The 23780-nt window shown below is 42.4% G+C and overlaps 1 protein-coding gene across 4 annotated transcripts in view; it reads left to right on the top strand.

Moving 5' to 3' along the window:
* RAPGEF1 (Rap guanine nucleotide exchange factor 1) overlaps positions 1-23780 on the top strand; it is a 187878-nt gene that overhangs the window by 90259 nt on the left and 73839 nt on the right. For all 4 annotated transcript variants that reach the window (XM_078149982.1, XM_020973494.2, XM_078149981.1 and 1 more), the window contains 6 exons: positions 2381-2559; positions 8371-8527; positions 18297-18385; positions 19936-20091; positions 20694-20817; positions 22773-22956. In XM_078149982.1, coding sequence (XP_078006108.1) covers positions 2381-2559; positions 8371-8527; positions 18297-18385; positions 19936-20091; positions 20694-20817; positions 22773-22956 — 889 coding nt within the window. The remainder of the gene's footprint in view (positions 1-2380; positions 2560-8370; positions 8528-18296; positions 18386-19935; positions 20092-20693; positions 20818-22772; positions 22957-23780) is intronic.

The following is a 23780-nucleotide window of genomic DNA, read 5'->3' on the forward strand; positions in this document are numbered from 1 at the left end:
ATCACCATATAAAATCTGTTGCCAAGCCCTATCATTTTACCTTCATGATATCTCTTGGATATGTCCTTTTCTCTCCTCTGCCACCACTGCTGTGGTCCAGACCCTCATCAGCTCACACCTGGACTGTTGCAATAGGCTTCTGATTGGTCTCTGAAATTTCTCCTCCCTGCGGTTCATCCTTCACTTAGCTACTAACGGCTCTAATTAAAGTGCAGATCTGAGCTGACCACAGCAACACTCCCTGTGCAATTAACTCCAGGGTCTTCCTATTCCCTCCAGGATCAAGTAGACAATCCTTTGTTTAGCTTTTAAAACCTTTCCTACTGGTCCTTTCCGGCCTTCTTAGACTTTGCTTCTTTCCCAGTCCTCTTCAGTCTGGTGACATCGGCCTTCTTGCTAGCGCTCCTGAAACAAAACCCTGTTTCTCCTGACTCTGGGCATTTTCACTGACTGTCCGCCTTTTCTGAGCTTCTCTCCCTCCTCCTCTCCCCCTCCTGGCTTCCCTGCCTTCCCTGTGAGATTAGGGCCAATTTATCCCTTACGAGTCTTGTTTGTACTTACTCATGTGCATGTTGTCTCTCCCATTAGACTGTGAACTAGTTCTTTGGGGGAAGAGACTATTTTTTGCCTTTCTTTGTACTCCCAGATCTTAGTATGTTGCCTGGCAGATAGTAAGTGCTTAATAAAGGTTGCTGACTTTTAACCATTTTAATGGTTTGAATTTAATATTTATTCTTCTTTCAGCCCTCCTTGTCTCTCCCCTTTGGGGACTGAGAAGCTAGCGTAGTATGCACAGACTTTTCATTGCTTTCCTTTTAATTATTCAAAGAAGCTACAAGTAAGGTGGTTAATAAGGTTTGATTGGCAGAGATTTCGGTTTAAATCTAATGTTGCTTTCTGTGTTTATGGGTAGGTGTCCATTCTTTTGAGCATTCTCACTAGTTGAGTCTATGTGATGAAGTCACCCAAAAGAGGGAATGGTGATTTTAGAACCCTAATCCCACAGAAGATACGGGATGTCATTTCCTTGTCCAAATTGTAATTGTAATCTCTATTACTCGGATAGGTTATCCATTTTGTGAATATTTATCATTATCTACCATTCCCTTTTCTCTACCCTCTATCTTGACATCAGGCCATTGAGAGAAGAGATAGACTGGAAACAGCATGAGATAGTGGAAAAATTCCTGGATTTGGAGACAGAGGGACCCGGGTTCAAATCCTGGCTGCGCTCCCTACTACACTGTGTGACCTTAGGCAAGTCACCTTGTACTAGGCCTCAGTATTTCAGCAGTAAAATTAAAGAGTTGGACTAGATGACCTTCCTGGTCCCTTCCTGCTCTAGATCTAGGATCAGATGATCCACACTGGGAGGGGGAATAGAGACAAGCATGAAAGGGCTGACTGTGTGAGGGTCTGCATTTCTCTGCCTTACTACATGTGACTTATTGCATCCCAAAGACAAATGACTTGGAGGTACTTGGTGCTTTCTGTTAATGTGGATCATCAAAAATGGATTATTTTCTTCTCCTTTGTAAGAGGACTTTTACCGTGAGTAAAGGAAACCTGGATCCTGACAGCCACTGTTTATGCTTTTCCTGGGTGAATGACATTGCCATCTTCTCTTTGCCAGAGCAGCACCACCTTCTCACCCAGAGAACACTCATCTCTTGGTGGTTCCTGAGTCCTTTAGGATTAATTTGTTTTTAAATTGATATGTACCCAAGCCATTTGGAAGTAGTTTTGTATCCAGTGGAAAGTTACGATGGAGTATTTTGTTTTTAACCCTCCCAAACCTAGGTAGACCCATCAATCTTAGAGAACCATGAAAGGAAGTTTCCATATATGATCTGCAGCCTAGATCTTTATGTGCCTCAAGGGACCCTTCTGCTGGTTTTCTAAATATCTTATTGCCATTAGCAAATTAGTTGTCATGATACCTTGATTAGTGGCACTCTCTGTATGGGGATTCTTAGAAGGAGGCAATATATGACTTTTCAAGGCCACAGGCTAGTAAGTCTGTTTAAGAAGCCAAGAAGGGAATTTAGGAAGATATATCTAAGCATCCTATGTCCAGGCTCCCTCTGGTTCCCTGGAGGAGGGCAGATACCACACATGTGTGTGTGTGTGTGTGTGTGTGTGTGTGTGTACATGCATATATAAAATGTGTGTATACACATATACATACATATGTGTGTGTGCGCGTGTGTGTGTGTGTGTGTGTGTGTGTATGTGTCCTCACTGCCATCCTTTGGGTGGGATTTTCTGTGGCTAAGAGCTTTTCCTTTTCCCATCAGCCTCAGACTAATTTCAGTGAAATAACAATAGCTTCCTTTAATCTCTCTCTTTTCCCCTCCTCATCCTCAACTCACTGTTTCAGAATCTCAGCTGGCTGGAAGAGAAAGAGAAAGAGGTTGTCAGTGCCTTGCGCTACTTTAAGACCATTGTGGACAAAATGGCCATTGACAAGAAGGTATTGGAAATGCTTCCAGGCTCGGCCAGCAAGGTTCTGGAGGCCATCCTGCCACTAGTGCAGATCGACCCTCGAATTCAGCAGAGGTGAGTTGCTTTGGGTTTTTGCAGAGGGTCAGAACTGGATAAGAACAGTTCCAGAGAGTTCAAGATGTCAGTAATCAGGTGGTGCCACGGTACCGGCTTGGCTGATGTGATCTTCTGTGTCCTCCACCTCCCCTGCACCTGTTCTCTGATTTGCTCAAAGGAGTGCTTGCCTAGGATCACAGGACTTAGAACTCAGAGGATTTCCCATCAACTTATCCAAGAGTTTGTAACTGTTTTTATGTCATTGACTCCCTTCTTAAGAATGTTTTTAAATGTGTAAAATAAAATACATAGGATTAAAAAAAGAAACCAATTATATTGAAATACAGTTTTATGTATGTGTATATGTGTGTGTGTGTGTGTGTGTGTGTGTATGTATATAAAACCACTTTCATGGATCTAGATAAAAACTTCCGATTTAGTCCAGTCCTTTCATTATACAGACAAAGAACCTGAGGCCTAGAGAGGGGTAGCATCTTTTCTAAGGACACACAAGTACTAACGAGCAAAGCGGCAATTAGAACTCAGGCCTTCTGACCCCAAGTCCAGGGTACTTTTCACTATGTTCTGCTGCCTTCTCACCACACTATGCTGTCCTCTACTGCTTCTATACCTCACTTGAAATGCACTCCCTGCCCCCTTGACCCTGATCAAGTGCCACTTCTAGAATCATGGAGTCCTGGAAAAGGAAGGGACCTCAGCAAGCACCTCGCCCAATGCCCACCTGAAGACTGAGTTCCCCCTTGATGTCTCTAAGAAGTGACCAGTGACCAGTCAGTCTTGGCTTGAAGATCTTCCCTGATGGAGGATTTATTTACCTTTTGAGATAGCCTGTTCCATTTTTGAACTGCTCCCATTATTAGGACGCTTTTTCCTTATGCAGAGCCAAAGTCTGTCTCTCTTATAACTTCTCCCCAGTGGTTCTAGTTCTTCTGTGTCCTGGGGCTAAGGAGAACAAGATTAATCCCTCACCCACACGATGGCCCTTCAGATATCTGAAGATAGTTATCATAAACCTCCTCCCCCGAAAAAACCCCGAATGTTCTTGAGTCTAAGCATGATCAGTTCCTCAGACTGAGTGATGTATTTAAAGTTCAAAGGGCTAATTGTGAATGCCGGCTCTGCCACTTAGTAAAACTCTGTGACCTCCAGCTGGTTTCCTCATCTTCAGGAAGAAGTGGTTGCATTTCATGACCTCTGAGGTCTCTTTATGATTATTTTAACCAGCTCTACTCTGGCAAGTTTTCAAGTTTCCTCTTCCATGAAGCTTCCCCCAGTCAGGTGGGATGGATCTCCTCCTCCTGTTCTGAAACCACACGGCACTTTCTTTGTCCCTTTCTCACACTGAGCATCTAATCAAAGTTTTGTCTCATTCCACGTGCTCCCCTGATAAATGCTTTGAGAATCAGAACTGCATCTTTTTCATATTTATGTTCCCCTCACCTCACACATAGTAGGCACCCCCTAAATGTCTTTTGAATTGAATTGTTAAGCTGTTTGTAATAATTGAACTGATCTAGACACATCTAGATCTTCAGCCTGGTTTTATTCAGACATTAAATCCAAGCTCGTGATTCACATGCAGTATGTAAAACAGGAGCATCCTTAACCCTCTCTCCTACTCCATTGACTGTCCCAAAGATTTTCGGTTATTGCAAACTTGAGTTCACATCTGCTAATATGTGGAAATCTGGAAGCCTGTGAGAAAAAGGCTGGTCTTCCCCGCAGTGTCAGCTTTGTCAGGAGTTTATAGGAATTGCTGCCCTTTGATCCTAACAGAACTACTTATCAGACACCTATTGTATGTAGACCATTGTACTGGATACCAGGAGAAATAACAGTATTTAAATAAGAGGTGGTCCCTGCCTTCATAAAGCTTACAGTAAGACAGTTCACTGCAACCCCCTCTTCACTCTCTGAGTCTGTTTTCTTCTGTGTAAAATGGAGATACTATCAGTAACACCAACTTCACAAGGTTATTGTGAGTAAGATGCTGTGTAAACTTCAAAGTATTTCATAAATTCAGGTTACTAATTTTTGAAACACAAATACAAGTAACTGTAGTCTATAATAATTCATTTTTTAAAATGGAAGTGAAGTGCTAAATGAGACCTAAGGGAGGAAATAGTTACCAGCCAGGGGACCAGGACCAGTTTCCTGGAGGAAATGGGGCTTAAAGAATAGGTGAGGATTCAGCAGGCAAAGAAGAGAAGGGGAAGACATTTCAGGCATAGGAAACAACTTGGACAAAGGGCCAGAGGCAGCAAAGAGCTATTTGTGTATTGGGACTGAGTCCAGTTTGACTGGCATAGAGGGTACGTAGTAGAGGTGACTAGTAGGGCATTAGGCTGGTGGTGGTTGTTGTGGTTTGTCCTTCATTCTTGAGGACCATGACATCAGGAAGGTGATGCCATGTCATGCAAGTGAATTGGATTTAAGTGAGGATGGGCTGTGCAAGGTCAGCAGCCTCACTTTCTCCTCTAGAGCCATCTGGGTCCAATGGTGAAATACAGATCAGGACGACTGGCCCAGGATGCAGTGGGAGACCTTGGCCTTTTTAAGCTGAGTTTTCACTTTGACTGAGGCAAGCCCATTCAGTGATTAAGGCTGGTTAAGAAATGAGCCAAGGCATGGCCCCTTTTATCTAATAAAAAAAAAATCAATCTGGGAGGTGAGGAGAGGAGAGAACACAGATTAGTTGCCCAACTGGAAGTGGCCAGTTGGGTCCCCAGTGGGCAGCTTGGACTACTCACAGGTTGTTATTTGTCCTTCATCCTTGAAAGAAGATGGTGTCATAACTTGCAAGTGAATTGGATTTAAGTGAGGGAGGGCTATGCAAAGTCACTAGCCTCACTCTCTCCTCTCAGGGACTAGGGCTGTAGAAAAAAGATGGTATCAGATCAGGACAGTCCTTGAATGCTGTGCAGAGGAGTTAGAACTTGATTCAATATTCAGTAGGAAAACTTGGAAGTAAAGGGTGGCATCAACAAATAGACATTTAAGAAAGGCTATTTGGGCATGATGTGAAGGGTGAATTTGAGAGGGAATACTTAAGAAAATTATATGGAGTTGATACTTTAGATGCTAGAGAGTGCATGTCTGTCTTAAGGAGTAAAGCAATAGATTTGTCCAGAACAACCCATTCTTGTTCAATAATACATGAAAAGTTTTTTGTTTTATTTTTAATAGAATAAAATCCTCATTGAAAGCAAACCAGATTGAGACAGGTCTTGAGTGGCTGTCAGATTTCCTGCTGGTTTCATGTTTTCCTGCTGTCTTACCTGATGAGGATAAATGCATACCCATTTTGATTCCTTGAGATGGCTTTGTACTTGTGTGTCCTTTTGAGACTGAAGGCTTTATGAGCTGCTTTCAGAAGCTGACAGTGAGAGGAATGTTTTCCTCCTTCGGAGAGATAAAGCAGAAGAGTATCTTACCATTTCCCAAGGACCCATCTGCCCCCTAGGCTCCCTTCATAGGATTTCTGCTAGTTGGCCCATTTACACATTGAACTGGCCCGTATTGACTGAAAGCTCCTTGGATTAATCTTAGAAGAGACAGCTGGGATTTTTATATAGCAGAAAATCAGGGCTTATCCTGGAACCTGGCTCAACCCTCATCCTCCAGTTAATTTGGCATCTGGTCTTCACGTGTGCTGTTTTGTTCATTCATTTAAGAGGTGGCATGGTAATATGGAAACACCGCTTGGTGGGAAGTTGGAGTACCTGGAATCGAAACCTGGCTCTGCCACTTTCTAACTAGGTGACCCTGGACACGATTTCTCATCTATAAAATGAAGTGGGTCAGACTAAATGGTCTCTAAGGCCCCTTAGAAATTTATTAGTTCTCTACTGGTTCCTAAGTGCCCACTATATGCCAGGCACTGTGCTAGGCACTGGGAGAGATCCAAAGATAATTACATTTATAGATTGTAGGCTCTATAAATGATGACAGATGAGTCTACTTCACTAACTTATCAACAGATGTCTTGGAAGACATGTTAGAACAGCATTGCTGCAGGCATGTGCAAGACTGCTTTCCTTCATTTCAGAAACAGGGAGTTGACTGACCCACCAGGCAGCATTTTCATAATACCTGCCTCTCTCCTTCCTTTCCTGACAGCAAACCTAAGAGGAATATTATTTTACTTACAAGGTAGTGCATAGAAGGTGGGGGGGGGGAGTGGGGGAAACAGATGGACGGTGTGTGCAAGAAAACAGTATGATTGTAGAATTCCTTTTGTGCTTCTAGGTAAACATTGCTATCACAAAGAGGTAGAAGTGAATTGCATAAAGTGGACTCCTTGATTTTTACATCCATGGAAGATTAATCAGCCTACCAGAATTATTTTGGAGGAATTCCTTTTTCAGCAATGTCTCCTCATTATGGGAACATTCAACCTAATGGAGTTTTCAAAGAAGGATTATAGGATCTGGAATTGAAAGGACCTTAGAGGTCCTGTCAGCCATACCCTCCATTTTGCAGATGGGGAAACTGATGCCCAGAGAGGAGAAATGACTTTTACAAAGTCCCACAGCTCATAAGTGGCAAATCTAGGATTTGACCCCAAGTCTACTGCCTCTGACTCTTAAGACTCTTTCTGCTTAGGCCACTGTAAAAATTAAGATATCCTCATTTCATTCCCTTATCCAAGGTAACTAGCCCCAGACTCACAGCTGATCCTTTGTGCCATGGTTTCTTGAAGCTAATTGGTGAGGAGTTCATCTTGTTTTGTGACATTTTTCTGTTTCTAATGGGACTTGAAAGTAGCTTGCATTTTAGTCTCCCTCATCTCTTGTTTGAACATGCACGGACAGAACTGAATGATAGGTTAAGGGGAAAAAAATGTAACTTTCCTTTCAGACTTGGATTTGAACTACTTTTTTTCGTTATCTGATTTCCATGGCTTTGTCATAAGAGTGCTTTTGCTAAACACTTCCATTTTCATTCTGCTTTGAGACATTGTATTTTCTTCCCCCAAATAGGGTGTTTTATTCCTAAATGGCTACCTCAGTCCTGTTCTCTTCTCTGCCTCGCCAATCAACCTTCCTCCACAGAGGAAGGAAAGGGTATTCATTAAACTCCCCCTGACCCAGCCATTGGTAATACTTAATGCACCGAACACTTAATACACTGAATGAAAAGAAAATGGTTTTCAGCCTTCCAAGGAAGCATAAATAAAGTTATCTGAAAAGTGATTCTAAAGTACATGGCAAAATTATGAAAATATCTTTTTCTTGGCTACTGCTGCATAGCCATTAAAGCAACCTCAAAATAACCAAAGTTTCTGTTTTCTTAAACTTATAGTAGAGAGCAAATGACCTCACGGCTTTGGACCTTGATCCACACCCCATGACCCCACCCCCAGCAACAATCACAGATCTGCAAAAGCTGGGCCTATGGGACACTAAGTCACAATAGAATAGAAGAGCTGAGAAGCTGAACGTTTTATTCACAGCTTACTAAGGAAGAAATTCTAATAAATTACAATGTAGTAAGAGGTTATGATCACTCTTTCCAAAGAACCTGCCATAAAAAGATCATGAGCCTTTGGGTCACAATTCACAGAGGTGGCATGGTGGTTTAGACTATGGGTGATAAGTAAATAATACCTTTTTATGGAAGAAGATGGGGAGACACTGTGTAAATATTGGAATTTTACCTCAACACCATTGATGCTGCAGGGAAAATCCACCAGTATTGGAATTGTATTCCATTTTCCAACAACTTATTCAATGGTAGGATTTCTTAAAGCATCAGACCATGTTCTTGCTTACTTCACCAGTCCTGGCATCCTTCTCTCCCCTCTAGCTCAGCCATCTCCTCTTGCTACAGCCGGGTATACCAGAGTCTAGCCAATCTCATTCGCTGGTCAGATCAAGTGATGCTGGAAGGTGTGAACTCAGAAGATAAAGAGATGGTCACAACTGTGAGAGAAGTCATCAAAGCTGTTTTGGATGGAGTAAAGGTACTGTGCTTCAGATGTCATACTCATATTCTGTGGTGGGACATGCAAGAACAGGAAATAACCATATTTGTGCATAAGTCTCTTGATTAGCAGATACTCTTAGGGGCACCTAAAATATAAAGGACTTATTTGTGACATTAATACATTTTAATCTCTTCTATCAGTTGGGGCTTAATGAGCTGTCCTATCTGGTTATTTACTTAATTCTCTTAGGAGAGGTATATCTAGCGACTTTAACAATGCACATTTCTTCATCCTGGCAGTTTAGGAACTTGCCAGAAGCAACCCACCTTCACTGAGTATTGTATTAAATTTGCAGTGAACTTTCACACTGCATGTCTGACAGGGCATGTTTTGTTACCTGAACGAAATCTGATGGGAGGTGTTCTGAGAAACAGCACATCAACTGTCACCTCTTCGTTTTCCAGAAAGTGCTTTTTGTCACTTTTTGGTAGGAAAAACTAGACTCATTCCCCTGCAGGAGCATTGCCTTTAAGCCTTCTGCTTAATCTTTCCTTTGAGCTCTTAACTAGTGTGGAAACCTACTTCAGTTTTGAATTCTTTTTCAAATGGTTAGCCCCATTGTCAGTTTCCTGAAAGATGCATCAACATAACTCCCTTCCCCAGTAGCTTCAGAGGGAAAAACCATAACCCAGGAATGCAAGTTACAGAGAGGCAATTTCTCCCTCAGTATGAGGAAGGCCTTTCTAACAATTGAGCTGTCCAGCAGTGGAGCAGGATACATTATGAGCTCTTCATAATTGGGATTGTTCAAACAGAGACTGAGTGGCAGTTTATCAGGGATGCTATGGGAAGAATTCCTGCATTTGGGAGGAGGGAGGAGGTTGGACCAGACATCCTCTAAGGTGCATTCCAGCTCTTAGCACTGTGTCCTAAGGTCCCTTCTGGCTCTACCATTCTATGTCCTAAGGTCCCTTCTAGCTCTACCATTCGGTGTCCCAAGGTCCCTTCTAGCGCTACCATTCGGTGTCCTAAGGTCCCTTCTGGCTCTACCATTCGGTGTCCTAAGGTCCCTTCTAGCTCTACTATTCTGTGTCCTAAGGCCCCCCTCCCAGTTCTGATGTTCTGTGTTCAAGGTGCCTTTCAGCTCTTGACATTGTAGGTTCTCAGATCTCTTCTAGTTCTGACATTCTATGTTCTAAAACCTCTTCCAGCCCTAATAGATGTTGTTTTAAAGTCTGTCCCAGCACAAATGTTCAATGCCATGAGGTCCCTTGCTTTTTTAGCAACTCCCAAGTAACCTTCTTTCTAAAAAGAGACACCACTGAGGTGTCATGTTTGAGGGGTACACAGCTATTGAACTCATCTTTGGAGCAATGTATCTGTCTCATTCTTATCCCAAAGGGTGGTTTAAAATAGGCTTTAGCCATTAGCTCTTCTGAGTCTTCATCTAGAAATGCTCTTACTTAGAGGTCTTTTTTTTTAAGGCAATTGAGGTTAAGTGACTTGCCCAGGGTCACACAGCTAGTAAGTGTCAAGTGTTTGGTCTGAGGCCAGATTTGAACTCAGGTACTCCTGACTTCGGGGCTGGTGCTGTATCTGCTGCACCACCTAGCTGCCCCTTTAAAGGTCTTTTTTAGGCCAGATTTTCAGTACTTTTGACCAAAGGCCATTGCAAAAATCAAATAAAAAGTAATTTTCAAGAAGTTACCAAGCTCAGAAAGGATGTTAGACTGAGTTTCTGAGCATGAAAACTTGTTATGTTCCTGACCTGATTTTCCACATAGAGTCATGAACACTCAAACACTGTTGTCTCACTTATCTACTCTGTCTAAAGTTGTCCTAGCTGTGACTTATGAAGTAGCCAGTACAAAAAGAGACATACTTTTGTCAAAGTTGTTCTCAGTTGACAAGCATTTAAGTGCCCACTGTTTACCATGCACAGTGTGAAGTGCTAGGGATATAAAGACAAGGCAGAAGGTCCCTGCTTTCAAGGAGCTTGCATTCTAATGAAGAATACAGCGTGTGTATATGTGTGTGTGTGTGTGTGTGTGTGTAGATAGATACATAGATAGTTAATTAGTTCTATACAAAACACATACAAGGCAAATACAGTATAACCTTGGAGGAGGAAGCATAACACCAGGAAAGACCTCATGCAAAAGGCAGTGCTTAAGGTGAGTCTTGAATGAAATCAGGGATTCCAAGAAATAGAGGTGAGGAGAGAGCATTCCAGGCCTGGGCGACAATGAGTGCAAAGCCTGGAGATGGGAGACAGAGTGTCGTGTGTGAGGAACCGCAAGAAGTTACATGCTGCTACACCCTGTGGAGTGCACAGAGGGGCGGGCATCAAGCCAGGCCCAGGCTGTCACAAGCTTTAAATGTCAAACAAAGGATTTTCCATTTGATTCCAGAAGTCATAGGGAATCAATGGAGTTGATTAACTCAGTGTTATGATATGCACTTTAGGAAAATCACTTTAGCAGTTGCATAGAGCAGTGGGGTCATTTTATACATAGAAGAGGGTGTGCACATCTTAGAATACATAGAAGAAAGTAAAAGTAAAATCCCCAGTTCAAGACATCTACAAATAAAATTGGGGGTAGGGGTCAGTGAGGAAGTATGCAGGATTGGCCTCCCACTGTTACAGTAATTGAGGTTAGAAAGTTGTTAAGTTTCTTAGTCATAGAGAGATGTCAGGTCCTATTTCCAGGAGTGCTTGAGTCTGAAGAAAAGCCCTGAAGGATTGTTTGCCTTACTCTGGAGACCATCTGGCTTCTAGCCTCCCCTGTTGACCTGTTTAGGCCAGGACACCTTATAAGCTAATGTCTTGGTACTGTAAAGGAACTGTGCTCAGCCTGGGGTAAAGGGGGAGGGGAGACCAGTAGCACTGAATACAGAAATGAAGTATGGTTATGAGGATGTAGTCGTCACAGTTGGAGGAGAAGCACTGGCATGTTCTTTTGAACTGACTCACCACCTTTGAAGTAACTCATTCAGTTGTTAAATGTGATCTGTTTTTTACAGGATAACAAAAAATGAGTAATGTAATTTATCATCACATATTTCCTCTTCTGTCCCCCCCCAAAAAAAACCCCAACCAAACAAAAAACTCTACACCTGTAAATAGATAAATTATTTTCTAAATTGGTGCCTTCCTAGAAATTATGACGATAGATCTTGTTAGTGTCATGCCTCATCTCATGATTACTTAGATGAATGTAACCATATTCCTGAAAAAGTTGTGTATAGATCGAATCGTATTTAAAATGCACTAAGAAGGTTCCTTAAAGGAAATTCCTGGAGGATCTTTTTGTAAAGCAAAATGATCACCCCCTAATTTGTCTCAACTGCGAATTCAGATTTTCATGCATGGAATGTGAGGTATGCCCATGCTCCATTTTTTTAAACCCTTATAATATCCCACCTGATGTTTTGAGAATTAATAATTTCCCTTTAGTAAACCTGCTTAACTAGAGCATGAGATAGAATTTTTTTTTTAACTCATCAAGGAAAAAGAAGGATGTTTGGGTACAGAACTATCACATCTGCTCTAACCATTGTAAGGAATAGCAGTTTTCCTTTTTATTTGACCCAAATGTGTTCTTTCTCAGATCCATCCTATTACTCTTGGTTATTAGATTGCCTGTTCTAGGCCAAGAAATCTTTTTATATCGCCAGGTATTGGTAGATTATTAAGTTTTTCCAGTAATTCACAGTTAACTTTAGTTCCTTTGGCTTCTCAAATCACATCAAATTTCAAGATAGATGGGACCTCAGAGCAGTTTAATCTGACTCCTGTCTCCAAGGTCAGGTTTGATTTAATAGAGGAGGAAACTGAAGCAGGTTACCCCCCTCTTTACCTTTAATTTTTGGGTTTGAAATTTCTTGCAGCTGCATGTGGTTTTTTTTTTGTTTTCTGATGCAAAGAGTATCCTGGTTTTAAAATAGTATTCCAAGTATAATTGCTGATGTTAATTCAGACATTTCCCAGCACCATTAGTCTTCTATCCTCATTGTCCTTCCTTCTCATTTCACTTTGGAAGAATTTGAGCTTGCTTCTGGCTGCCTTGTTTCTAGCCTTTTTAAGGAATGCCAATTTGTATCTAGAAGTGAAACTCCTAAGAGCTATTCTAATGATATTACTCAATCAGACAAAAATACACTTCTCTATTTTGAATGTTTGTTACTCAGTTCCTGCGTGAGGAAGAAGCTTTTGCTCTTTGTTTATCAGCTTTTTTAAAAACCTTGGGCTGTGGGCAGGATAGAAAAATCCCCTGTTGTCACCATTATAACATTGCATTTGTGTCAAAAAGTCCTGTGAAATTTATTAAGCAGCATCGTTTAAGGGAAGCATTTAAGTTGTGTAATCACTGCTCTGGCCAGTATATTCCAGGGATTCACAGAACCTCCTCAGTTAAGGCCAAAGAGGTATGAGTAACCATATCTCTCAAGAATTGATCTTTAGATGAAAGGACCGTGACATGAGCTGGTGTGAAGTTGATTTTACAGTACCCTGGCCTCAGGCCCTTGAGGGCCAGACCAACTCCCGTGTGACTTAAGTAGGCAAACAGGAAGGGAAAGAAAAAGATGGAACAGATATAGGCGACCTCCAGCAATGCCTTGTGTCTATCGAGTAAAGTAGGTTTCACCTTCCAGGTAGACCTTTGGAGATGGGTATTGAAATGGGGGCTACTACTGTGAAGTTGTGTGGAATACGCGCTTATTGGTGAATTGTGCCCCATTGGCCCTGCCAGTGAATAACCTGGCTGAGAGTGCTGTCATCAGTTGGATATTTACAACATTCTGTCTTCATTCGTCTTTGCTAGATGCATTCCCCTCTTGTCGCCAAGGAGAGAATAAAGACATTTATAAAATGGTTTACCTTCAGCAACTTGAAATCCTCCCATCATTTCCATCGTTTTTTTGTGGATAAAATGAACAGAGAGAAGGAATGAAAGCTCAGGGCTAGTCTAGAAAGAGCATTAAATATACCTTCAGATCCCCTTTTGGACTTTTACACAAAAGCCAGCCTAGTCCAGTGGGAAAGCCACCCTGGTCTTTGGGTCAGAAGCCCTAAGCTTGAGCTCTGGTTCTGGTTCCAACTAGATGACCATGGTAAAGTCACATAAAAGCTGAGTCACCATGTCCTCATCTGAGGTAAAAGAAGGACAATTGTACTTTTGCACTGCCTACCTCACAGAGCTGTTGTTGAGAAAAGTACTTTGTAATCCTTTAAGAGTTACAGAGATGTGAGCATAGACCTAAATGCTGCAGCATTTGTTTTTGGTCTAAACCAGTGATTTAATGGATGCAAGGAATTCCTACCAGTACAGATGGAACTTTTTTTTAAAGCTATTTAGGTAGTCTTAAGGGGCTTATCTGGAGCAATGATTTTCAAAATGTGGTCCAAGCCTCTCAGGGGATCCCAAAGTCCAGACTGTTTTCATAATAATACTGAGATATTATTTGTCTACTGAAATACTCCTCCCTTTTCCAACTACGTATCTGTTTGAGTCTGGATCATTGTAATTTACTTCAACCAAAACAATGTATCGCAGCAAATTTGAGCAGATATGAGAAGCCAGTAGTCTTTATTAGTCTGGACAGCGAAGAGACTTGTAAAAATATGTAAAACAGTGCCACTGTTCTTACTAAGTTTTTTATTTTGGAAAATATAGTTGTTTTTCATTAAAAATACATTATTATTTATATTCATATAAAATGGGGTTTTTATTTTAAATTAATTTTTTTTAAATTTGATCAGTTTTTATTTTAAATGTGGTAAATATCAGTAGATGTAACCCAGACAGACAAAAGCTGTTTGAGGTCCTCGGTAATTTTTAAGAGTGGTAAGGAATCCTGAGATAAAAAGTTTGAAAACCACTCATCTGGGACATGGAAAGGGTCACAAATACATTATGTTTCTGAGACAAAGACTTGAACCCAAATCTTCCATCCTCTAAGATCAGCTTTTCATCCTCTTCACAATTCTGCCTCTCTGTGTAATCTTTAGGAAGAGCAGTCTTTTAATATTCACCCCTATTTCAGTGATGAAGTCAGCGTTTGAATGTTATATATCAGGCAGCTAATATTTGAGGTTAAATTAGATCAAAGATGAAAAAACAAGGCGATGGCACAGAAGTTACAGAGCATACTCTGTCAAGTTGCCAGCAAATCCTCAGAAAATACATTTTTGCTTCATGCTTAAAATGTCATTTACTTTCATTCCTTTTGCTGCATGTACGATGTGGTATCATCAGTCATTTGAGCTCTCAAAGTGTCTGATCATGCTTCCTTAAAAAAACATGAAAGCAGCCTCAGTTTTAGTGTCCGTCACCAGCTTTTATAGCTTGCTCTGAAGGAGGAAGCAGCAAAAAGTGAAGGAAAAAACCTTGTGAAGTGCCCCAGGAACACAGATGTTAAGTGTCTTCGTAGGCACATTACTATTACAGAGCATAAGACCTGAGCTGAAAGGGACCTCAGATGCTATCTAACCTAAAGAAGATATCCCTTTTAGAGTATCTCTGGCAAGTAGTCATCTGGTCTTCACTTAAATATCACAGGCAAAGAGAAACCAACTACCTCTCGAAGCAGCCCATTCCACTTTGGGATAGTGCTGATTGTTAGGGTGTTTTTGCTGACTTTTCCAGTGGAACTCTGTCTTCCTGTGGTTTCCATCAGGTACTTTAAATCATTCCTCCTGACCAGCAAACTCGCTCCCCCTACTAGAACAATCCTGTTCCCTCTTCTTCAGGTTAGCCCTTCAAACATTTGAAGATAGCGGCCGTGCTTCCCCCATTAGTTAAACTTCCCCAACTCCTCAAGTCAATCTTCTCTTCCAGTGACATGGTCTTCAGTGCCCTCCCATCCTGGTCACTCTCTTCTTGAGTGTAGGCCTGGTGACTTGAATCATTGAGGAAAACTAGGTGTGTTCTCTTAGCTTATCTAGTCCATCTAGTGCCCTCATCTTACAGATGAGGAAAAGTGAGGACTGGAGGGGTTAAGATGACTTTCCTGAGGTCATAGCATTGAGAGCCAAGACTTGAACCCAGGTGTCACTCTCTCCTCAATGCAGTTACCTGTGGGATTATCTTTTATAGCATCCTATGGTTATTCAGATTGACCAGTAAAAATATAATCTGGACATATATTGGACTCTGAACTCTAACCAGGTCAGTTACTGTTAGGAACACTAGGAATGCATGTTAAAGGGGGCAAAGTTAACCTCATCATTGCAGAGCCAGCTCTATAGAAATTTAACAAACTCTTCTTGTACCCACATGTAAAGCAAAAGCTTGAGCAAACAGTCATGCCCCCAAGGTCAGTCAACTCCAGCTGTACCAGCCTGACAAAAGGAGCTAATTCTGAAAGAACTGTACTTGGCCTTGTTAATGCTTATGCATCTAGTGGAGCAAAAATGGTCAACAGCCCTCCCCAGAGCTCTGCTGAAACCCTGTTACCACTGGCTGCAGTCTTGAAAGGCCATGTCAAATGTGATCGGGGTGTTAACATAGAGGCCTCACTGGCCACAGTGATCCCTAAGACATCCTTTCATTCAGCAGAGAAAATACAAGCAGAACTCTACGTGTCTGGTCTCTTTAAGCATGGAAGTTACTCATAGGGAAAAGAGCTCCAGTTTTTGTTTTGTTATGTTTGTAGACCTTCAGTCCCAGGCTAGAGAAAGGGTGAATGGAAGATTTGCAACCATGCAGCAAGCACCATCTTAGAAGTCAGAAGAAAGGTTTGCACATATGTGCCTGACTTTCTTTGGTTCTTCTTCCATCCCTCCAGAAATAGAATTCACAGCTGTTTGTGTCTCTCTGAGGGAGACTGGCTGTGTAATGATGATCACTCTCATTTCTAAAAGAACCGTAACCATCCCTGGAGGACCAGGCCTTTGCCTTAGGTTGCTGATATGGGATGGAGGAGAGGGACCTCCCAATGTTAGCCACATTTTATCCTGTCCCTCTGACCCGCTTGGGGAGAGGGTGGCTTTCCCTTCAACCCTTGCTGGGGCAGGGGTCATGCTATCCTCTCTCGTGGTGCAGTTGTACCTCTGGTTAGACTATCCTCTGCTTGCCCCAAATGAAAATATTCCTAGTTAGAGCTCTGATTTCTAATGAAGTTTTGAGGCATTCTTTACTCTCTGAATAGATGTGAATAGGCACCCAGCGTTTCATTGCTCCCCTTCACCTTGCATGTGATTCAAAAGGCTTTCCTATGCATTTTCTGGCCCAAAAACTTGATTAGGACTTGTACAATAACCTCAGCATCGTATCCTGTTGATACAGAGCATCAAATACTCTGATTTGATAGTTCCATTTTGCCGCAGGAGTGAACAGAATTCATTTTTGTTGATCTTGTAACGGCTTAATTAGCTGGCTGGCCTTTGTAGCTATAGAATGTTCCCTTTCTCCTCAGGTGGCATTGTGGGGAAATGAGCCTTTCTTATTTTGATGGCTGTTGGGCCTGCATGTAGAGTGGGATTATTGTATTCTTACCTCCTCTTCTGCTGCTTTAGCTAGAAGAGCTAGATAGGTAGTTGCCTTTAAGTGTTTATAAAACTTTAATAATTCCTAGGGAAATAGTAACGTTCACTTCTTCCCCTTTCTCCTGCCAGTGCCTCCCCTTCTAGAATGGGAGAGTAGCAACTCCAAATGCCTCTGTAGTGAAGCCTCATTCTAGAGAATCTGATGGCACGTGCTCTCCTTGCGTGCTCTATGCTTTTGTAATTGAGATTAATTTTGTAGCTCTTCACCTAGGGGCCAGCCTGCCACTCCATCTTCCTTTGGTCCACGGAAAGGATTTTGTTGCCATCTTCTTTGCAAATTTAGGAGTGAAAAGTTAGTAAGAAATAAGATTAGACTCCATACTCAGAAACTAAAGTGCTACTCCCTTCCCCCCCACTTTTCTGTTAAGATTCCAAAGTGCTGTGGCTCTTGTTGTTTTGTTAATGTCTTTCACCCACGATCCATTCTGGCTCTATAAATGTTTCTAAAATTGGGGTTTTTTTTCCTAGATAGATGTAAGACCAGAGGTTGTCAAAACAATCTCCTCTTTCCCTTCCAGCATATGTGTGTGTACGTGTACACACACACACACACACACACACACACACACGCACACACACACACACAGAAGTTCTGGAGTCATAGGGTCCGAGTTCAGCTCCTACCTGACTGGGGCTCAGCTGTAAATAAAGGGGTCAGGCTAGATAGCCTGTGGAGTCCCAGCCACTTTTCAATCTATGATCCCTATAGAAATGTGATTTATTATTATTTTACAATGTGACCCACTTCCTCTCTTTTCCCTGCTCAGAAACGCCAACTACCAGCTCATAGCATGAACACATGCAAACACAGACATCGTAATCTCGAGACTTTAGGGAGCTAAAGGCTAGCTCCACCCTACAAAAAGACGAAGCATCCCTGCTTCAAAAGGAGTTTATTGTTCACTACATCATGTTCATCTTCCTCACTTTTAGAAACAATAGACTGTTTCTTCTGAGAAGCAGAAACCTTTGTGCTTGGGAAATTTTTTGGCATGAAACATGACATGGGTATTTTTGGAGGGGAGATTTTGGAAGGAAGTTCAAGTAGGTACCTATGGTAATTTCTTCATGGTGTCATGTGGTTATTTGCATTTTGGAAAGCTGAGGACTACAACCTACAAAAGACATTCAAGTAGAAAGAGAGGACCCCAAATCCTTAGCCTTACAGGGAAGGTTGGTTGGATGATAATGGAGATGAGAGGAGAGTTTCCCTTCATTGACGCCTGCCTCATGACTTTTCTGTTTTGGATTTAGGAGCTTGTCAGACTCACGATAGAGAAGCAGGAGCATCCATCTCCCACGAGTCCAGTTAAGCCCAGCTCACCAGCCTGCAAGCCTGACAGGTAAGCTTCTCAGCCTTACTCTTAGAATGGGAACTCCATAGCCAAGAGAGAAATGGTAGCCAAATCTGGTCATGCTGTTGAACATGAAGTGGCTTACTTCTGATTGCATGACCTCTTTTTTTTTTTTTGGCTAGGCAGTGAGGTTAAGTGACTTGCCCAGGGTCACACAGCTAGTGAGTGTTATGTGCCTGAGTCTGCATTTGAACTCAGGTCCTCCAGACTCCAGGGCCGGTGCCCTATCCACTGCACCACCTAGCTGCCCCTGCATGACCTCTTTTAATCTTACAATCCTAGATCTGTAAGAGGTAGCTCAAGATAGTGGAAAGAGCAGAGGACATGGAACCCAAGCACCTTGGTTTGAATCCCAGCTTCACTAGCTGTACGAACCTATCCAGTCTCTTCCCCGACTCCCTCAGGCTTTTTCTTTATGTAGAAAATAGGAAATGGTACTCACACTATCAATGTCACAGGATTATGATGAGGAATGCCCTTTGTAAACTTTTATGTGAGATAAGCATAGTGTCTGTTTTTAATGTCATCAGTCTAGAAACATACTACCCAAAAGAGGATACAAAAAGAGTTTTGAGTTGTGCCTGGCCGTGAGTGTTTAGGAAGAGGCCTTTACAAATTCATTGTCTGTGGGGCAGCTAGGTGGCACAGTGGATAGATCACCGGCCCTGGAGTCAGGAGGACCTGAGTTCAAGTCCAGCCTCAGACAAATGATATTTACTAGCTGTGTGACCCTGGGCAAGTCACTTGATCCCAATTGCCTTGTGAAAAAAAATTCATTATCTGACTGCTTTGTTTGACAAACATTTTTTGAGCTTTGTATGACCAACATCTTTTTTTTTAAAAATCTGACGGCTTTGTAGGTGTGTTTTTTTGGTCTGGGGCTTTTTGTTTTTGTTTTTTGAGGGAGGTAGCAAGGAAATTGCATCACATTGTTCATTATACCAGAACATTTGGCTACATTATGGAAAAGTTAAGCACTTTACTCAGTTGTATATTATAGGCCAACGTTTGACAGCTTTTACTCATAAAATTTTAGAACCCATAGAAGCTGAAAAACTAGTTGATGTTGTTCACTAATTTTACAGACAACGAAACTGAGGCCTTTTTATAGAGGGGTGACAGGGCTGGAACTCCACCTTCTCTCCTCACCCTTAGATCCATGTTCTTCTTACTGTGCTATGTGGCCTCTCCCGAAAGACTCTAATAGTTTGCCATTCCCTAGGCACTTCTCTGTCTTTTCCTCTTAGTGCATATTCATTCTTAGTGCATATACATTTGTAGGAGCATAGATTCAGAGTTGAAGGGTGACCTCGGGTTTTCTAGTTCAACAGCCTCATTTTATAGATGAGGACGCTGAGGCCCGGACAGGCGGAATGCCTCACACATGTAGGACGTGGCAGAACCAGGCCTGGAGCCCAGATCCTCATACAGTACATCTGAAATGTTTTGCCCTGTGACACTCTGAAATTAACTCTACTACGAGGGACTCCGTCCACCTCGGTTCTCAGTAACCCCCATCTCTCCTTTAAATCCCACAGCCAACCTGAGCTCCCATTGACTGACCGAGAAATGGAGATTCTCAACAAGACAACTGGCATGTCCCAGTCAACGGAGCTGCTGCTTCCTGATTCCACGGATGAAGAGGTTGCTCCTCCCAAGCCCCCCCTCCCTGGCATCCGCGTGGTGGATAATAGGTAACATGACCTTCATCAGCTTCCTGTTTCCAAGTTCTTCTCCAGTCTTCACCTGCTGCCTTCAGTGCACCGATGGCTGGAAAACCTGAGGGATGAGGGCAATGCGGCTTAGTGAAGAATTTAGATTTTGGTTGGGTTCCTGACTACTTAAAAGTTGGGCCTCGTGATTTTCAAATGAAACATTCATCAGACGTTTTCTCCACCTCTTCATCTCAGCCATGTGAAAGCCAAGGCACTTGATTCTGAGTGAAGAAGAGTCCACTGATTTGGGGTTTCTTACTATTTATAGGGCTTCATCTGGCAGAAGTGAGAGTCACAGTTAGGTGTGAAGGCTGGATTGTTAAGTTTTGACTTCACAGTGTGGCTGATTTATCCAGACTTTGGCAGGGTCTTTATTATTGGGTTCTGCTGTCCCTGGGAAAGTTTTCAAGCCTGACTCTGCTGCATCTGGACACGTTATTTGGGGAAGAGTTTTTGGGGCCAACTAGCTTATGTCAGAGAAAGGGGATATTCTTGTGAGTGTCTTTGACTAAATTGGGAAAGGAGACTTTCTCTTTCTTCTTGCTGGGGTCTCTTAAGCGGCATCTTCTTTTGTCTTGCAGTCCTCCACCAGCATTACCACCCAAAAAGCGGCAGTCAGCACCATCCCCTACCAGAGTGGCCGTGGTAGCACCCATGAGCCGGGCCACCAGTGGCTCCAGTTTACCTGTTGGAATCAATAGACAGGTAATAGTGTCACAGCTATGAAAAGCAGGAGATGGGATTAGCTTTTGGCCTTTGGTCATCTGCAAGCTGAAAGCAGTACTGTGGTAGTTATTTTCTGATCTTGGGAATGGCCTATGGGCATCTAAAAAGACCTTAACTGGAGAAACTTCGTAGGATCCTAAATTTGGAACCGGAAGGCACCTACAAGATAATCTAATCCAGCTCTACCACCCCCCATAATTGTATAAATGGGAAAAAAAAAGGAACAGAGAAATTAAGTAATTTGGCCAAGGTCACACAGGCAGTGACAGAGCCAGGATTTAACCAAGGCTTCTAGACATAACTGTTTTCTAAGGCTTATTTCTGCCTCTCCACTTTCTTCTAAAAAGATTTTTTTTTAGATTGACTTTGGAGTAGGGATTCTTGACCGAGAGCTCACGAAAAGATTTCAGTGGGTCTAGAGGCAGTTAGGCACGGTGTGCCAGAGTGCCAGGCCTGGAGTCAGGAAGACTCCTCTTCCTGGGTTCAAAATCTGGCCTTAGTCACTAGCTGTGTGACCCTGGGCAAGTCACGTGGCCCTGTTTGCCTCAGTTTCCTCATCTGTAAAATGAGCTGGAGAAGAAAATGGCAAACTACTCCAGTATCTTTGCCAAGAAAACCCCAAATGAGGTATCAAAGAGTCGGGCACAACTGAAAAGACTGAGCAACAAATGAATTTTTAAATACTTTTAAATCTTTGTTTCAGTATAGTTGGTTTCCTTTGCAATCCTATGAATTTCATCTTATACATTCAAAAACATTGTTTTAGGGGCAGCTAGGTGGCACAGTGGATAGAGCATCAGCCCTGAAGTCAGGAGGACCTGAGTTCAAATCCAGCCTCAGACCAAACACTTGACACTTACTAGCTGTGTGACCCTGGGCAAGTCACTTAACCCCAATTGCCTAAAAGCAAAAAACAAAAACAAAAAAACATCGTTTTAAAAAAGGGTTCATAGGCTTCACCAGACTGCCAAAGGAGAGGGTCTATGACACAAAACAGGTGAAGAACTTCCTGGTTTAGAATCATGGCATTTCCATGGAATTCTATGGAAGGGAGCCCCAGAGGTTACCTGATCTTCCCCTTCCCTTGGGCAAGACTTTGTGTAATGAATCAAAGGAGCACAGTGTAGTAGAAAGAACCCCAGACTTGGAGGTCGGGGACCTGGGTTCAAATACAGGTTCTACCTGCTTTGCACTTTCTTGGAAGAATCACTTTGTTTCTGAGCTTATGGTCCCTTGTTTCTGAAATGGGGATAATTCTCATATTACCCCACTGTGGTAGGGAGTGGGGGGAAAGTATGTTGAAAATGCTACATTAATTTTAAAGCACTGTGTAAGTGGTAGATATTATTATAGTCACTTAAATGTTTATAGGAGCTGTGATTTTTCTTGGTGTGGGTATTCCTTCCTTTCTAAAGCTTACCAGGGTTTTTGAGCATCACTGTGTCTAAAAATTTCCTCACCCAACAGCCAAGCTAGTGGTGAGCCTCTCCACGCTTAGCTTCAGTCACAGGCCCATAGTCAGTCGCTGTACCCATATTAGAAGGCCTTTCAACTTGGGGGAGGGGGCTGGACCTGCCAGTCAACCAGCAAGCATTTATGCTGCGTCCGCTACGTTCCATGCACCAGTAATACAAAGACAAAATGTGTTTCTTTGGCATAGCCTTCAGGGACTCAGGATCCCTACCATGGCACAGTGCAGCACTAAGGCAGTTCGTTAGTTGGGGAGCTCTTGTCATATAATTCTGAAAACCTTCCTCCTATAACCTGTTATTGTTCCTCTTTGTAAGGGGAGGAGGAGGGAAGGGACATCATAGCTAGATTGCTCTCAGTAACTTTCCCCTCCCTCTCTATGAGTTCTCCTACCTTTCCCCTTTCTTATCAACTAGTGCTATTTCTCAAGAGTGATTTGAATTTGTCCTCCTTTTTCACACAAGGACTTTGATGTGGACTGTTATGCACAGAGGAGGCTGTCCGGAGGCAGCCACTCCTATGGCGGGGAGTCTCCTCGCCTCTCCCCATGCAGCAGCATTGGTAAGCTGAGCAAGTCCGATGAGCAGCTGTCCTCCTTGGACCGGGACAGTGGGCAGTGCTCCAGGAATACAAGCTGTGAAACACTAGGTGAGTCCGAGCTTGTGTTAAGCTGGCTCTAACAAGTCTGTTGTACAGCTACTAAAGCCAGAAACCTCAGAGTATGTCATTTCTCCTTTGGCAACTTTCCACTGTCACTATTGGTTTCTACACCTATAGTATAACCCCCTTATATAATAAGACTGCTGAAAATTAACAGCCCTATTCATTTAGGCCTCTTTCCTCCCACTTCTACTCATGGACCTGAGAATTCTGCCCCTCCTTAGATTTTTTTGCTTCACTCTTCATGTACAGCAAAGAAATTCCATAGAATTATTAGACTTATTGTTGGAATGGACCTTAGAGCCCATCAGGTCCCTTTTCCTTGTTTTATAGATCAGAAACTGAGGCCCAAAGAGCTTAAGTGAGTTGCCCAGGATCACATAACTAGTATGTATCTGAAGCAGGATTCAGGTTAGGGTCTTCCTGACTCAAATCCAGCATTCTATCCATCATGCCTTGTAGCCTCTCAATTTCACTCTCTTGAGCAGGATTTTATGGAAGCAGAAATTAGACTGACACTATGCAGGGTGTCCCCAAAGTCTTAGAGAAATTTTAAGCTATAATAGCTATTTAACATTTATTTGTTGTTTATGTATTTATGTAATTGTTATTCTTATGTTTATTTATCTAAATACTTACTAGTTCTTAAAACTTAAAATTGCTCTAAGACTTCAGGGTTGCCCTGTATATCTCTGTACTTCCTTCATTCCACAAACTCTGCCAATATATTGCTAACAGACCAGGACTACATGTAGCACAGCAGCCATGAACAACATCATGATCGTGTTTATTTTTTGTCCAGACCACAACTA

The sequence above is a fragment of the Phascolarctos cinereus genome, unplaced genomic scaffold (assembly GCF_003287225.1).
Source record: "Phascolarctos cinereus isolate Bilbo 61053 unplaced genomic scaffold, phaCin_HiC Scaffold_2;HRSCAF=192, whole genome shotgun sequence".
In the NCBI taxonomy this organism is placed as follows: Eukaryota; Metazoa; Chordata; class Mammalia; order Diprotodontia; family Phascolarctidae; genus Phascolarctos; species Phascolarctos cinereus.